Source organism: Watersipora subatra, chromosome 8 (assembly GCF_963576615.1).
Source record: "Watersipora subatra chromosome 8, tzWatSuba1.1, whole genome shotgun sequence".
NCBI lineage: Eukaryota > Metazoa > Bryozoa > Gymnolaemata > Cheilostomatida > Watersiporidae > Watersipora > Watersipora subatra.
The window spans coordinates 64,932,907-64,951,480 of NC_088715.1; the positions used below are offsets into that span (position 1 = coordinate 64,932,907).

Genomic DNA, 18,574 nt, shown 5'->3' on the forward strand with positions numbered 1-18,574 from the left:
GTGAAATTTGTATCTGTTGACCATGTCTATTATGAGAGAACCATGGTTAACAAATAATGTACACCGTTTCGTGTCTTGTTTGGTGTGTTTGAATAGATTTTTGTCAATGTTTTCTTCACTGGGGCTTATAACAATACAATTTTCAGAATTAAATACTGTAGTAGATGTTTTACTTGATTTGAGTTGACTAGCATTGTTTCTGCTGGCTGGAGGTGTAGTAGTAGCAGGGACAGTTGTCGAGTTTACTACAGGATTTCTATTGGTATTAGTATTCCTGTTAATTAGCGGATATTGGAGTGCAAATGGTTGTGTGTGAGTGTTGTGATTCGGATGTTCTTTTTGCGTGGTGCAAACATTGGCATAAGTCTGATTTGTTTTTTCATCTCAGTAAGTTAAAATTTTAAAGAAGTTATTTTGGCTTCAAGCTCTTCTAATTTTGTACATGTAGATGACGGTAGAATATTGTTTCGTGGTAGCTGATTTTCTACTTTACAGATTCTTTCTGTCAGCTGACTGACCAACCTTTTCCAGCTTTGAGCAGTTACTACAGGAGTTAGCAACAGTAGATTCTGTAGTAGTGGGACTATCTGGTAAGCTAAAACTGTTCATTGTAGAGTTGAGAGTGAGAATATAATCGTCCTTAATATAGTTGGCAGGAGGGTTAAATTTTGATTAGGCTAGCACAAATTCCTCAGCTTTAGCAAAAGTAGGAAAGCCTTTGAAGCACTGTCCACTATAGCGGTAGACTTGCTTTTCAGCTAAGTTCCAATTGTCATAAATACCAGGCTTGTGACTGTTGGCTCCCGCATAAAACTTTGTACTCATAAATTTTTCTTTGATATCATCTATATTATCGTCAATCATTTCAATGCCCGCAGCCGGCATTTATAGAAAAACGTACTTATATTTTCAAAATCGATATTGGCGATAAAAATTTAACCCTGCTGCCATGATCGACCTTGACCTTTTCCAACCTTTTCCAATGTTGCGTAACACAGAGTGCTATATGTATTTTAACCCAGATAACAAGTCATATCGCCAAATGACCTCATTGCATCTTGCGTAGCTTAATTGGTTAATTTGTTGCCTGGTGAATAGAAGGTTCCGAGATCAAATCTTCTGTGATATGGATTGGTCATGCCTGGATACTAATTGCTATACCAGGACAGACTGAGTGACAGACGACAACAACCTCTGAGATCTATATATGTAGATTGATGAAACTCTATTGTATTGACTGAAAACAACAGCCAGTTTTTATCATTGTCAAGAATGATAAATATTGGCAAGCATCTCTGAACCTGTTGCTAATGATGAATCACAAATTACATGGAAGAATACTGCCAATTAGCTTTCATGGTCATGCATGTGCTGAAATGGAGTTGGCATTTGCCAACAATTCCTCTTGTGTGCTTTGTTTATTAAGAAGAAGTTATGAACTGCACAATAAATGTTGTATGTGAAACATACAAAACACTAATGACACATACATTTAGAATGCCCGAGAAACAAACCAAAAATAAAAAGATTAAACGTATGGATATAAAACGAGAATTTTCTTACAATTGGTGATGGAAGCAGTTACTTCTATTCAGCATTTTAATAGAGAACATTAAAAGATTATTTGCAGTGTACCCCTTTACCATTACAGAATAATTTAATACCTTGAAAGTTTTTCTATAAGAATTTGCTTAGAGTCTGAGTGCCACACTTGCTACCACTACAGGCTATAAAAGTATATTAAGTCTAAATTTGAATGTCAATACAATCCTTCTCATTTCGCTCTTCGTAATGTTCCATTATTGTTTAACCTGACAGTGTTAATGAGTGGAGTAAATGTGAAAATGTGATTGTAGAACTTTTCTCAGTTTTAGAAATTGCGTTCTCATAAGATTTGTTCAAGATTCATCATGACTGACACTACAAAACAGGTCAGATACATACTGCTTTTACAGGTTTTTAGGTATGAAGTTTTTTTAGATGAAGAATGGAGAGTGTCAGTAGCCACCTGTCAATACTAAGGAGAGGGCCAGCCAGACAGATAGCGGTAGAACTGGATCAATTCATTAGCTCGCTTATGCTTCTGGTACATCAGGTAACGAAGCGGGGCTGGCAGCTGCAGAACAAGCAACACAAGTCTAACAAGACAACTCCGGTCAAGCCTCTCTTATGCAGGAGATGCTACAGAGAGGGGCAGGTCTGATGAGACTGTCTAAGCAAAAAATGTCTGAACTGGAGAAACGACCAGGGACCACAACACTAGTGCTGACTACTGGTAGCACAAAAAGACCCTATAACTTGTAACTCCAACATGAGACCCAAGATGGACTTCGGCGCTGAAAACATTTAGAAGAGTAGAGTAGCATGGAAGGAAACCCTTAACCACCCATAACTGCTATGAGGCTCTGAAAAGGTTGAGGCTTAGCTCCTGGACACAGTCCTGGCTGAAGTGAAAAAAGAGCCGCTGGATCTATCACGGACTTATCACAGATCACTTGTGTTGGGATTGCTAAAAATGCTACTGACTGACAGGAGACATTGAAAGCCAAACCAGTAGCTAACTAAAAGCCTGCTTTCAAAGCAGCAGGCCCGGCGCAAGTTGCTTTCAGCATCTAGACCGAACAGCCAAATCAGACACCTGCCTTAAAGTGGCAAGCTCAGGAGTGCCTGGTCAGGCACCTACTGCCCTTTGGGTCAAAGATGGTGCAGACCAGTTACGGCACAGGCATTAAATTAGACCCATTCCACTAGCTACTTCCTCCTAGAGAAGTTATAGGGGTGATCCATCCAGTTTTTTGACTGACACCAGGTTTACCACAAACTTTCTGAGCAAACAAGTGTTTGATCAGCTTCGTAAGGCTATACAGTATCAAATAGAAGAAAACAATAGCCATGGCTTTTTGGCGAATAGAAGTCAGTTACCATTCTACAGGGTAAACCAAGTGTCAGTGTGGCTCTGGGATGTGAAAACCAAAGAGGTCTATGTGGTGAACCACATCAGTGAGTATACCATTCTAGGATTTCTATTTTCGGTGACTCACAAGTGTTCTATAAAATTCTAGCAGCTCATGGTTTCCCTGGACAGAAGGCCACTGATATGCATATATAAAACCCTTCAGTAAAACCCTGGCCCTTGCCAAAAAAACGCTGTGTCACCTGAAGGGAAATTCAGGCATTGGTCAAGACCATTAGGTATTTTAGACCCTAGTTATACGGCTGGCAGTTTCTGCTCCAAACCGACCATGTCTCACTCTGTACACTGTACTCTGTCTCACTGCAGTACAGGGAAAAGGAGCCAGTAACCAGCTACAACTTAAAGCACCAGACACAGCTAAATCATGACAAAATCAATGGGTTGAGCCAACAGACGTGTAAAGACTGCCGGCAGTGCAATCTCAATGACTTGTGGGATGATAGACCCACCTAAAGAGAGCTAGGCAAAGAGAACCAATCCTTGCTCTGTATACTTGAGGAAAGCCTAGAGATCATGTCAGGGGTCACCCAGACTGCATGCGCGGCAGCCAGCCATTAGGGTTAACTCACTGCTTTACAAGTAGCAGCTGATCGGATTGACTTGGCTTGCTAAGGCTGACCTAAGATTTTGTGACAGGCTTGGGTGAAGCCTTGAGCTCTCATTGCCATGGAGAAGGAACTGGCAAAGCTACAAGCAAACAGCTGATGAATATTGGCCATCATGTGCCAGTCACTCTCAAATAATGAGGCGCTAATTCAGGAAAAACTGGAACTTGTGGGACAAAAGCATCAGAAACTACATGAAATCTGGCGATTCCTTAAGATATTATTGAATAGTGTTAGAAGCCTAGACATTCCTTCACAATTAGATCAGGTGGTGCCCTATCTGCAAGTCGATTGTTCAAAAACCACCATGCGCAAAACGCACACGTTGGACCTTGAGCAGTATTAAATAGCGCGCAGGTATGTAACTGTTTTAACACTGTAGAATAGAGCCATTTGTAGGGTCATAGCCATTAATAAACATTTGAGTTCCGTATTATCCTTTAAATTAAATATACCAGGTATAGGACCCAAACCCTTAAAAATGTCAGCAAACTCTCTTATAAGATCAAAATTGTCTTTGCACGAGCTAATAACCTAGGCAAACAGGTTTTGTTGTCATAACTCATGTAATCTTAAAATATTTCTCCTAGAACCCGTTAAAACATACACAAGAGTGTCGACAGACGTAAAAGTACTTCTGATTTAGACTGTATAAACTCCAGCTACAGATAGAAAAGATCCAGCTGTGCTTAATAAACTACATTCAGGTTTACTCAAATTTAGGCCAAGTATTTAACAGGTCTTTTCTGTTCCTTTAAAGACTTGATCCGGTATCAAATGTAAACTCAATATTTTTTTCATTTATTTTCAAAACCTTTTTAATATCACGACTATATATTCAGTCTTTGTTGTTTTAGTGAACCTCAAATTATGTGAACTTTTCATAAAACTGCTACTTTTTCTCCCACACTTTTACTTGGCTCGAAATGAGCTACTTCTACTGCTATCTCTGTTATATCTCCTAAAATCATGCCTAGACTGATGTCTTTCGCTTTGCTTGTAGTGAGGAAAGTCCTCGTAAATATGACCTTACTTTTCAACAAACAGCGCCTTGCACTCAAACAATCTTTACCATAATCTCCTTCCCTATTACAAGCAAAGCAACTAATACTTCTAGCATTGAAACTATATCACCTAGGTGAAGACCTTTTATAACTTTACTTTCTTCTTCGCCCAGGTGCAAATATGTCAGACTAATCATTACCTAAACTATACCTCCTAGACAGACTAAAACTAGAACTCTGACCACAAGAGTTCCCATTCTTCCTAAAAACTCGACAAGCAGGCACAACAAAACTACTGTCATCAGATTCACATTCTACTCTCGCATTGTCAACTTCAATCTCTATAGCTATCTTAGCGCCAGTGATAATAGACTCTGACTTACTAGCCAATTGTCTAGTTTTTAGTTTATTAGATAGCTTGTGCTTAGTCAAGTTAGTCTCTTGCATCAACGCGTTTTTTTCTAGCCTTGCAATCACAAAAACCATTTCCTGTTAGAGCTACACAAAAGCATTGCCTCAAATTGTCCGCATCAAAGTTTATGTCTCTACTCAACTTTTCTACTTTTACCAAGTACTCATATTCACTTCCTTCTCCAAAAGCCTGTGAAACCAAAACAATTTTTATCATTTTCAAAAAAATACTTTCCTTTCATAATGACATATCAAACAATTTAAAGCAGTTTGATAAGTATCACCTGCCTAGCTCGCAACATCAAATTCTAAACTTTTCAGTAACTTCATTACACTGCTACCAGTAGGACTTAATGAAGCTAACAGCTTGGTCTTTCTTGCAAAAAATGGGACATCACCATCACTGCTACTCATACGCAAGAAAGTAAGCTTACACCCAACCTAGAAATTACTAAGCCTGGACTTACAACAACTTGACAGATTTCCACTATAATTTCATGCCTTAGTTTAGAGAAAGCACTAACATCAAGCTACCTAGCTGTCATATATTCACACAACTGTAAATAAGAGTAACCACTTTCACCGCAACTAACAGCCCCATGAAACACAATAGCACTACTACACTAACACCACACCACTGCCGACAATGTAAAAACACAACTTATAAATAATAATATTCACCTACACAAACAGCATTATGAAACACAATAACATTATTAATATTACCATTCTTGAATTTATATAATGTAACAACACCGCATAGAAACTTATTAATGCGCATATTACCCCAAATGTACTACCCAAATCTCACTGTATTTTTAGGAGTGGAAAGAGTACAATTGACATGATTTTCTGTTTAGGGCAAGTGCACGAGAAGTCTACTGAACAAAACATGCACTATATGTTGTATTTATTGACTTTGGGAAGGCTTTTGACACTGTGTTCAGAGTTCGCCTTTAGCAGGTTCTTCAAAGGTTTGGCAGCACAGATATATTTATTAGCATCATCGATACTCTCCACACAGGCATGCAGGCAAATGTACATGTAGCTATAGTTCTGTCTCTAGTGGCTTTGAAATAAGCAATGGAGTAAAGCAAGGGTGTGTGTTTGCACCGACACTCTTCTCTTTTTATCTGTCTGCTACGTTTGAAGTTGCTTTCAAGGGCAGCTCGAAGGGGTCTATATTCAGGCCAGAAAGCAAGCAGATCTGTTTAATGCTGCTGCTTCAAATCAAAGACCAAAAAACAGCAAAACTAGTGAGAGATCTTCTTTTTGCAGGCGATAGTGCCCTGGTAGCTCACCAACCTGTTGTTATACAATCTCTAGTCAACAGATTCACGGTGACTGTAAGACAGTTTAGCCTAAAACTCAATATTAAGAAAGTAGAATGTGTCTTTCAGCCGCCAAAGTTTCTCAGTGAAATAATCCAACATAGCTTAGTTACCATAAATGACAAACCTTTGGAACAGTGTAAATCTTTCAAGTACCTTAGAAGCATTGTAGCTGACAATGCTAGGCTAGATAATAAAATCTCATTGAGACTGGGAAATGCGAGTGCAGTGTATGGAAACTTGAGGTCTAGACTCTGGAACAACCACCATGTACCAATCAAGGTTAAGTGCCAGGTTTATCGAGCTACTGCGCTGGCTGCCTTACTGTATGGTGCTGAGACATGGGCTGTATACAGTATGCAATCTGCAAGGCTGCAGGTATATGTGATGTGACATCTTTGATTATTCATGGGTATCTCATGGAGGGACAAAATAACCAATGCTTAGGCATTGAGAAGAGCAGACATAACACCACTTAAGTCCGTTCTAATACAGATAAATCTTAGATGGCTTAGACTTGGCGAGAGAATAGATCATTAGCGCTTGCCTCAACAACTTCTCTATTCTCAGCTTTGTAAAGAAGAGTGTAACCAGGGGAGGCCAAGGTTGCAATTAAAAGACATCGTAAAGCAAAATATGAAGAAGCTGGATATGGACAGCAATAGTTGGCAAGAGCTAAGAATAAAAATGGTTAGAGATGTTTGATTAGACCAAAATGAGGGCAGCCATTGTCGCACCGATAGACTGCTATGATGATGAGCAATGAGAAAAAGTTAAAAATTGAAATTATGTAGAAATGTTACTTGCCATTTAAACAGCTGGCATTTATATTGAAAAAAATTGTATGTGTCTCGTTAGTGTATGGTGGCTGATTGCGGCCATTTAAAAACCACGTGTTCGCAACCCGAGATTATGAAAACCTCGCCCGAAGTTTTCATAATCTCGGGTCGCGAACACAGGGTTTCTAAGAAAGAGCGACGTCGGGTAGATGTCGGGTAGACGTCGACTCGATGTTGGGTAGACATCGGGCTGTATGGCTCACCCTTGTTTTCTTACCTTCATTTTGCTAAATAATATATTATTGGTAACTTAAAACTACTCAATGACCAATGACATTCGTTATTTAATATTGGTATTTTCTGTTTGAAAAAGCAGTATATATGGCTGTCAGAAATTGTCACTTTATGCTAAAACTAATAACATATTTATTAGTTGTCAATGGCAGGGCTCTTCACAGAATTTTTAGATTGTATGGGTAGGCGTTAATAGAAAAAATATAATTACTTGGTACATGTGGGTGGGTATTAAATACCCATGAAAATGTACACTAAATAAAACGTCCCATCATACTTTACATTTTCATTTTTTCTTTTATTATAATTATTTATTAATAATATAATATGACAGAATAGTTTGATATAATATAGCCTTGGTCCGGTATTATTTGGCTGTAGTTATGAAAGGTTTTCTAGAACAGTCAGCTACCCACAGACTGACTGCTAAATCACCGAAATTAAACTTGTGTGGCTTTTGTATGCCTTTCGTAGTTTATTTTCTTTTATCTGCTTAATTACTGTATTTACTGTTCTAGGAGGCTCTTCTAGATCTGCTGCTGATGTAACTTTATCTACTGTTCCACCAGGCTCTTCCAGATCTTCTGCTGATGTAACTTTATCTACTGTTCCAAGGAGGCTCTTCCAGATCTTCTGCTGATGTAACTTTATCTACTGTTCCACCAGACTCTTCCAGATCTTCTGATGATGTAACTTTATCTACTTTTCTAGAAGGCTCTTCCAGATCTTCTGCTGATGTAATTTTATCTACTGTTCCAAAAGACTTTTCTAGATCTTCTGCTGAGGTAATTCTACCCACTGTTCCAGGAAGCTCTTCCAGATCTTCTGATGATGTAACGTTATCCATTGTTCCAGAAGGCTCTTCCAGATCTTCTGCTGATGTAATTTTATCTACTGTTCCAAGAAGCTTTTCTAGATCTTCTGCTGATGTAAATCTACCCATTGTTCCAGGAGGCTCTTCTAGATCTTCTGATGATGTAACTTTATCCACTGTTCCAGAAGGCTCTTCCAGATCTTTTGCTGATGTAACTTTATCTACTGTTCCACCAGACTCTTCCAGATCTTCTGATGATGTAACTTTATCTACTTTTCTAGAAGGCTCTTCCAGATCTTCTGCTGATGTAATTTTATCTACTGTTCCAAAAGACTTTTCTAGATCTTCTGCTGAGGTAATTCTACCCACTGTTCCAGGAAGCTCTTCCAGATCTTCTGATGATGTAACGTTATCCATTGTTCCAGAAGGCTCTTCCAGATCTTCTGCTGATGTAATTTTATCTACTGTTCCAAGAGGCTTTTCTAGATCTTCTGCTAATGTAACTCTATTCACTGTTCCAGAAGGCTCTTCCAGATCTTCTGATGATGTAACTTTATCCACTGTTCCAGAAGACTCTTCCAGATCTTCTGATGATGTAACTTTATCCACTGTTCCAGGAGACTCTTCCTGATTTTCTGGAAGATCTTCTTCTTTGTCTCTGAACCTGCTCAACCCATATGTGTTTGCTACTCTATTTCATGTGCTTCCACATAGATATTTTGGCATATGTTTCAATGAAAGACGAAAAAAGTAAATTAATTAGCTGGTATATGCCTGCCAGAAAAGGGAGTAAGCCATATAAAAATTTATTGGTATAGAAAGAAATCAATTGTTGTTATTGAGTTTACCTGAAGCGAATAGTGCGTTACTTGTTAAGGAGCAACAAAAATTTTACTGGTTGTGGTGTTATTTTACAGATATTCTAAGAAGCTTCTCTGGCTAGACGTGGGACATTCAAATAATGATCCTAAATATGTAGCTTACAACTTTACCCAATACATCAACTGTATCAAAGGTAGTAAACAATAGAATTGGTTCCTAATGCTGTGAGTTGAACAGAACTAGTTGAAATCAATTACCAAGTGCACACTGACAGCAGATTGTGTGATCTTTATGTAGTCACTCCAGCAGCTATGGTTGATTGTCTAAGTAGATTGCTTGAATTTCTCAGTAGCACAATGTTTTACAAAAAATACTTTAAAACCTATTACCGTTTTACAAATTTCATTTGTAATAGTCACTTGAAAACAATGAAAATTCCACTGTCATACAGCCCACGACCAAAGAGATATTGGAAAAAAGAAAGGGTACTGATGGTTGAGAAATGCAATATTAGTAGTCAAATGGCACTGCAGTGCAATAGGATAACTGCAATGGTAGCTGTAATGTACTGGGTGTGGGTGTTATTATATACAACAAACAGCAATAATGAAAGGAAAAGATTATATGTTTTTATCTCTCCTCCTGCATTATTGCTATTTGTTGTATATAATAACACCCACACCCAGTACATTACAGCTACCATTGCAGTTATCCTATTGCACTGCAGTGCCATTTTACTACTAATATTGCATTTCTGAACCATCAGTACCCTTTATTTTTTCCAATATCTCTTTGGTCGTCTAGAAATTCTAGAAATTTCACTGTCATACAGCCCACGACCAAAGAGATATTAGATAAAAGAAAGGGTACTGAAGGTTGAGAAATGCAATATTAGTAGTCAAATAGCAATAATGAAAGGAAAAGATTATATGTTTACATCTCTCCCCTGCAATAGGAGAAATGCAATATTAGCCAATATTAGAAGTAAAATGCACTGATATTATTAGAATAACCAATATTATTAATATAGTAATATTATAAAACCAATACACAATTTTGTTTACATTTAAAAACATCATAGTTTTTATAATCTCATAAGTATAATAATGCAAAAAAATGCGTGCATTTCGCACGCAAAGTCGTGCGAAATGCGCACGACTTCATTATTCTATTCTCTGTCTCTCGGCGTTTCAAATTCCGATCTTAACTTTTATTAAACCAAGCTTTTTAAGCGATTTTCGTCCAAATTAATCTGTTTATTTGTGTATAATCCGATCAGATGGGTAAGTTTTAAGATCATGCCGACGGTTTACAAAGACTTGGTAACATATTGTAAATAGGCTTAAATGTGTTTTGTATTGTTATTATACTTTAATGACTCTACAAAGCGATGGTGAAATTTGTTGATGAAATTTCGAGACAAGGGTTCGTCTCATTGTTGATGATTAATTTTCGTAAGTTGTGTGCACATGCATTTATCATAAAAACTCTCAAACGTTCGCTCCACTCGTTTTGTCGTGGGAATATTAAATATTAAATAAATAGTAAATTAAATATTGTTACAGCAGAGCGCTTTGACTAAAGTCGTAGCGATAAGCCTCCTCGTCACCACAGTCGTAGGACCAAGCCTTCAAAACACCGGGAAAAGCTCGGACACCATTAAGAAACTCAGTCTACAGAGAAAAGGCAAAGAAGACCGCGAAAGAGAAACCAAGCATAGAACTAAGGAAAAGGGACGGAGCCCAAAATGAAAGTAAAAGTAGAAAAGGAAAAATATTCAATCGTTTTGGCGCAACTGTACACGGACTCTCTCTGCATGCTTTGAATGTAGTTCATTGTCTGTCATGTATGAAAATTTATATATTTATTCAGTAGATATATATTTCATTGGCCGTTAACACTTGGTGCTGTTGTTTGACTGCCTTGTGAAGAGTAAAGGAAACTAGCAGTTTCATTTACAAAAATAAGTAGGTAAAAAATGAAAATTGTTTATTTAACAAACAAGTTTCATGTGCTAGTTGACAGCAAAAGTGACAGACTAGAGAGTAACATGAATTATTAGTGATTAGCTTTAGTCAATTGGTATCATTAGCATAGACAACATGTTTAATCCTTCTCTATAATTGTAATCAAACAGAAAAAATCTTAAAACTAAAATATCGATCCCAATTTGGTAAATAGGCAGTAACAAATCTTCTAGTTAAATTTTTATTCTTTTAATTAGTTAGTTTTGCTGCAGGTGCTTTTTGTGAGGCCTGAAAATTGTAAAAAAGATTTCTTTATGTACAGTAACTAGGTGAATGTCCTGTCTTGCACAGGTAATAAAAACAGCTTATAAACATTGCATTACATACTATACACTACCTGTATCTGTTTATAAGCTATTTTTATTACCATTGAAAAGCCGAGAATTCACCTGGTGAGGTCACCTGGTAATTGTTAGATTTGACGCAATGTCATTGTGAGTATTCTAACTGATGTAAAGAATACAGTATCTTTACTATTACTAATCACTAAGCTCAGTTGAACGTGTAGTCTGATAGGTAAGCTCGCTGCCTCTAGAACTAAAAGTGCTGACATCAAATCCAATACAAAGAGCATTTTTCATTCCTAAAACTTTATCGCTGTAACTGGACACAGAAACGACAGACAAACAAACAAAAGACAAACATTGTGGTTGATATATTATAGATGACAACTTCAATAAAGATGTTCCTATATGAGTATAATTACACACTTGGGAGTAAAAGCTAAAGATATGAAAAGCCAAACAGAAAATTTATTAATTTAATCTAATTGAGCGAGTTGGATCCCTGATACATCCAACTTGTAGTATAATGCAGTTTATTTTGTACAACTTATAGAAAACATACAAATTATGCCCTATATACAAACATACAAAAACATAAATCCTTATGGAAAAGATTTAAATCATCCAATGTTAATAAGATATGTTATGACTAATGATCCTCAAGTAGACAAAAAACCTTATTATTCATCAGGTTTATTCAATACGTAACCTTGTCAGCAAATAATTCAATAATAAGTCAATAAAGAATAAGATAATCTGCAACTAATATCACCAACTGCTAAGATTATTAATTGATATCTTGTTATGATAGTTGAGTAAACAAACAAGTTGTTTTACATAAATTCTCTGAAAGACACTATTTAAATATCACTCTTGTTACTAGGCGCCTTGCAAAAGGTAGCTGTGAAAAGAAAGAGATAATGGTTTATTACAAAAAGTAGCACCATGTAAATTACTATATCAAACAATCTCAACAAAAATAGACTAAAAATAATTTACAAACTAAAACTGTCATTACTGAAAGCACCCAACTATCCCAACGACAAGCAAGTGTTTAACAAGAGAAAACGAAAGTTTGGTGCAAACTTCTTTAATCATATTGGAAACCGATAAATAATGGCTGTGCGGTGTTATGGGTGGATGTGGAGAAATTATGTTATGCATAACTAATCTGAATCTACTACAACATCAGTGCTGAAATTGCTTTGTCATTTTATTCTATTTTTACTGTTCAGTTTGTACACTTTTGCTTAGTTTGTGTAAACTTATTTGATTGTTACTGGTTCATGTGGGGAAGGTGCAAAGCAATTGCAAGCTATACTGGTATTTACCAGTAAAATATACTTCTTTATTCTATAATTCTAACAATTAGAATAAACAACTAACAAATCTCTATAACAATAATATTAAGGACAAAAGGTTAGAATAGCTAATAAAAGTTACATCCTTACTTGAACAGTCGTCAATGTTTGCTTGCTCAGTGTTGTATGGCTGTGAGTTTTGACAGTCAAACAAGAGTTGTGAGTCTATAGGTAAAGAGTTTCGGCAATTGAGATAGTGGCGTGGATGAGGCTTGGCTGATAAAGGAGAATAAGGCTCTATAGGCAAAAGAGAAAGAGGCTCATCAGCAGGCGGAGATGAGAGCGCGTAAGCAGGCCCTTGGGAAAGAGAGAGGCTGAGTCATTGGATCTGTTCTCTTTAACACATACCTGGCCTGTGGGACGGCTAGTCTGTGGCAGTAGGTTGAGCGTTAAAGTTAAATGTTTTATGTCAAGCGTAGGAGAGAATTTTTGTTTGCGTAAGTCTTCAGCTGGTGCACGTGATGTAGACATGTATTGGGGAGCTTGTCACATACTCCTGGTATCTAGGTCGAGTTTGACAGGAGTGGCAGATATGTATATGTGTACTCATTTGATTCGTCTCTAATGTTTCTCTGGTGATTATCTAGTGATGGTGGCTGGTAGGTTTAATTGCTTTGACATCCCTTTGGCATGTTCTCCATCTGGTGTTGACGCAATTTCTATGATTGATCTCTCCAATTTTGGAGTTTCTAATTTGTTTTGGACATTTTCTAAGTATTGGATCTTTTGACGCCTTTGGGCTTTTTGCTGCTTGTATGTATTATATGCTTATCCTGTGGTCTTGCTGCACCCCCTGTTGGTATGTTGTTTTCGCAACAATTCCATACAACTTTATCACTAAAACTAATGAGATGAAATTTATAAAATATCTCTAAAATTGTTGGTGGAAAGCCTCTTCTTTGCAATCTGCTGTTTTACCAATATTAGCTTGAGACACTAAGAATTGGCCGACCATTATACAGATTCAAAAAGATCACTTCGAAAACTTGGAAAAGCCTAAAAAGTTTTTGGCAAATTTATTCAGTCTTATACGGTTAAGATTCTAGAGAGGCGATTGGTTAGAAAACTGAACCGGGATATCATTGGAAAAGACCTCGAAGTCTTAAGTCAGTTTGGCTAAATCTGGTTCTACAACTGGTTCTGGTTTCACAACTGGTTTTTACTAATTAGCTAAGCCTTTAGGCTGCATTGGTAAGTCATACTAATTTAGCATCCTAAAATCGTTAGTCTTTGTTTTCGTGTGTCTTTAGTAGAATAAGCATTAAAAATAAAAAAGAGCTAGTCAGTTGAACACTATATACATTGTACAAAGGCTCTGCCTAATTATTCCAAAAAAGGGAGATGAACGACTGACTGTCATATTTACTCTACATCGATAAGAAGACGGAGAGATTGGAAGAGAGTGAGAGAGAGCAAAAACAGGAAAACAGAAGGAATGAAAGAATGACAAGGAGAGGAAAAAAAATAATGAGTGAACTTGGAGAAAGAGCGAAAAGGAAGAGTGAGGAAAAAGGGTTATATGTTTTTAGTTTATGTAGAAGAGGGTCTCTCCCTCTGCATCAGCTTATGTACTAATCTATTACGGATCTTATTGATTTCATCAACTTTCCACAACTGCCATCACCTCAGATCTCAAATGTGGCCTAGACTCGCACAACTTTGATCATTCAACAAAAAGAAGATAAAGAGGAAGCAGAAGGAAAAAAAGAGTGAAAGAGCAGAAAAAAGGAAGAGAGAAGAAAAGCAAAAGAGTTTAAGAGAAAACTTACATATTTATTTTACAAACTCCTCTGTGTCTCTCATTCTATCACTTTGGATGTCAGAGAGACAAAAAATATAAAGAAATGTGTGAGTTGGAGAGTGTTAAACTTGCTGTTAAAAATCTGCTCATATATTGTGCATGTTTATCACCAGAATCTACATAGTAAAACCTTGAGTGTGCAAGCAGTAGATGTCCTAGTTAAGAAAGTTTCTCTATGGGTAAAACTAAAACCTAAACATAAACGTGTTTAGATAAAGTGCCAGGTGGTTCAATGAAAAGTTTATTAAAATCTTTCTATTTATGTTAAAGTTTTAGTCAATGGGACATTTAGCTGTCTAACTCCATAACTCAAGGTAATAACTGAAATGTGAGATGATGAAAGTATTATATATTTGTTTTATGACGTTACTGGGTAAAATTTATCAACATTTGACAACTTAGGTTGACCCAGATAGCAAGTTTGTTGTTAAGATCTATATGAGAATTCTAAGCTAAATTAACTCACTGTCTGGAAGCGCGTTTAGAAATAATATATGACGCTGATACGGTTGTAGTAAAGAAGCAGTAGTGGCAGCAGCATCAACGGCAGTATTAGTAATAATAGTAGTAAAAGTAATGGTAGCATTAGTTGTAGCACTTGACATTAATTGGCTGTTAAACACAAAGTTGCTGAGCAGACCTATCTGCTATGAGGACTCTATGGGTAAATGAGACCATCGAATAGTTGAACAAAAATAACGAGTCAGGTGGTGATGATCAACTTTGACTAGATTTTTAAACTAAAACAAATTAGAATGTAAGTATACCATTCATGTGAAAGCAACATTTTCTCCCATGTGCTGACGTTAGGATAAGGAAAAATGTAACAAAATACCAAAAACATTATTAAAAATAGTTTTGTCAAATGATGGCTCATCAGACATCTTCATATTATTATAAATGGCTATTCCATAAGATGAATAAGGAAGGAGAGTTAGTAAAATGGTCCCTATGATCTGTGAATCAAGTAAATATTTGTGAACTCTGCCTCTAACAAGGAACCTTTCTAAAATGTGTCTGGCAGATGTTTCAATTGCCTATGTTAGGCTAACAAACACCAATAATTGATAGTTCACACATTGAACTCTTCACATCTCTGATCATTGTGAGTCAGACAGGGAAACATGTTGGGCAAAAGGAACTACCGCATTTCCAAAAATACCCTGCCCAATAGCAGCTAAGAGTAACATTTAGCCGAATAGCAGCTAAGAGTAACATTTAGCCCAATAGCAGATAGGAGTTACATTTAGGCAAACTTACAAAATATAACAGGCAGATGTTCCAATTGGTCATGTTAAGCTAAAAAACATTCATGATTTGTGGTTTATGCGTTAAACTCTTATCATCTCAATGAAGTTGACCTATGGCAGAAGTCATTTAGCTAACATTTAACTAATAGTCAACACAGAATATAATTTGCTGCTGTGTGGTGAACAGTGATCAAGCAAAGTTTAGATCGAGTAAAAATCTTACAGCCGTGAGAATAACAAGGCAAACGAGAAGGTATGATAAACATTCCTTAGTAATACCAACTGTGTGAATAGAAGTATGTTATAAAGTATGATAAACATTCCTTAGTAAAACTAACTGTGTAAATAGAAGTATGCTATAAGGTATGATAAACATTCCTTGGTAATACCAACTGTGTGAATAGAAGTATGTTATAGGCCTATGGTATGATAAACATTCCTTAGTAATACCAACTGTGTGAATAGAAGTATGTTATAAGGTATGATAAACAATCCTTAGTAATATCAACTGCAGGAATAGAAGTATGTTATAAGGTATGATAAACATTCCTTAGTGATACCAACTGTGTGAATAGAAGTATGCTATAAGATATGATAAACATTCCTTAGTAATACCAACTGTGTGAATAGAAGTATGTTATAAGGAATGATAAACATTCCTTAGTAATACCAACTATGTGAATAGAAGTATGTTATAAGGTATGATAAACCTTCCTTAGTAATACCAACTGTGTGAATAGAAGTATGCTATAAGGTATGATAAACATTCCTTAGTAATACCAACTGTGTGAATAGAAATATGTTATAAGGAATGATAAACATTCCTTAGAAATACCAACTGTGTAAATAGAAGTATGCTATAAGGTATGATAAACATTCCTTAGTAATACTAACTGTGTAAATAGAAGTATGCTATAAAGTATGATAAACATTCCTTAGTAATACTACTGTGTGAATAGAAGTATGTTATAAGGTATGATAAACATTCCTTAGTAATACCAACTGTGTGAATAGAAGTATGTTATAAGGTATGATAAACATTCCTTAGTAATACCAACTGTGTGAATAGAAGTATGCTATAAGGTATGATAAACATTCCTTAGTGATACCAACTGTGTGAATAGAAGTATGATATAAAGTATGATAAACATTCCTTAGAAATACCAACTGTGTAAATAGGAGTATGCTATAAGGTATAATAAACATTCCTTAGTAACACCAACTGTGTAAATAGAAGTATGCCATAAGGTATGATAAACATTCCTTAGTAATACTAACTGTGTAAATAGAAGTATTTTATAAAGTATGATAAACATTCCTTAGTAATACCAACTGTGTGAATAGAAGTATGTTATAAGGTATGATAAACATTCCTTAGTAATACCAACTGTGTGAATAAAAGTATGTTATAAGGTATGATAAACATTCCTTAGTAATACTAACTGTGTAAATAGAAGTATGCTATAAGGTATGATAAACATTCCTTAGTAATACCAACTGTGTGAATAGAAGTATGTTATAAGGTATGATAAACATGCCTTAGTAATACCAACTGTGTGAATAGAAGTATGTTATAAGGTATGATAAACATTCCTTAGTAATACCAACTGTGTGAATAGAAGTATGTTATAAAGTATGATAAACATTCCTTAGTAATACCAACTGTGTGAATAGAAGTATGCTATAAGGTATGATAAACATTCCTTAGTAATACCAACTGTGTGAATAGAAGTATGTTATAAGGTATGATAAACATTCTTTAGTAATACCATCTGTGTGAATAGAAGCCTGTTATAAGGTATGATAAACATTCCTTAGTAATGCCAACTGTGTGAATAGAAGTATTCTATAAGGTATGATAAACATTCCTTAGTAATACCAACTGTGTGATTAGATGTATGTTATAAAGTATGATAAACATTCCTTAGAAATACCAACTGTGTAAATAGGAGTATGCTATAAGGTATTATAAACATTCCTTAGTAATACTAACTGCGTAAATAGAAGTATGCCATAAAGTATGATAAACATTCCTTAGTAATACCAGCTGTGTGAATAGAAGTATGTTATAAAGTATGATACAGATTCCTTAGAAATACCGAGTGTTTGATTCTAGATACGCATGTTTTTTATTGCTAACTCTTATTTTGAAGTTTTTTTAGATGTCAAAATTGCAATAAAATATACGTGAAAAATGAAAAATTAAACTGTACTATGTTTGCTTTTAATTAGTTTATAATATGTAGACAAAATGGCGGCCTACTTTTTATAACTGTGCAAAAACAGAGGCAAAATAGGATTAAAGCAACAAACATTATAAAACAATCTACTTATTAGTCTCAAGTAAAGTGCAATTTTTTATCTTTCGATGCATCTGCATGTAGATGAAATAGTGTTATTTTTTCAAAGTTACATAATAATTAGACTGTTTACTTCCTGACATGTGTATGGCAATTGATATCTAAATGCATATAGCGGCTAGTTAACATCAGATAACTGAGGTATAGTTGAGCGGGTTATGATTTTGTATCTGGTTTCATAAAATAGAAACTGGTGCTACTAACTTTGTGCTAATTTATTGTCATTTAACTTTGTGTGGAAGCTGGTACTATTGGTATGGAAAGTAGATTCATAGCAAAAGCAGCAAACCAAATTTGGTTATCTGTTGACTAGGATAACTTGAGGGTATTTTATAAATATATTTTATACCCAACAAAAATGGAACTATTAAGAGAATGTTTTGCACAAATAGTTTTCAACTAAAAAATACCAAATATTTATACACTAACTTGGTCAAAACTGTTACGTTTACAATGT

The 18,574-nt window shown here is 35.7% G+C and overlaps 2 protein-coding genes across 2 annotated transcripts in view; one reads left to right on the top strand and one right to left on the bottom strand.

The window, feature by feature from the left end:
* Nucleotides 1–7,996: 7,996 nt before the first annotated feature.
* Nucleotides 7,997–13,177, bottom strand: LOC137402858 (S-antigen protein-like). Its single transcript, XM_068089366.1, has 3 exons — nt 13,055–13,177; nt 10,598–10,707; nt 7,997–8,876 (listed from the first exon to the last, which is right to left on the bottom strand). The coding sequence occupies exons 1-3, from the start codon at nt 13,175–13,177 to the stop codon at nt 7,997–7,999; spliced, it is 1,113 nt and encodes a 370-aa protein (XP_067945467.1).
* A 2,743-nt stretch (nt 13,178–15,920) lies between these two features.
* Nucleotides 15,921–18,574, top strand: part of LOC137402143 (CUB domain-containing protein 2-like) — a 28,272-nt gene continuing 25,618 nt past the window's right edge. The window contains exon 1 of the mRNA XM_068088614.1: nt 15,921–16,010. The gene's annotated coding sequence lies outside the window, so the exon portion shown is untranslated. The remainder of the gene's footprint in view (nt 16,011–18,574) is intronic.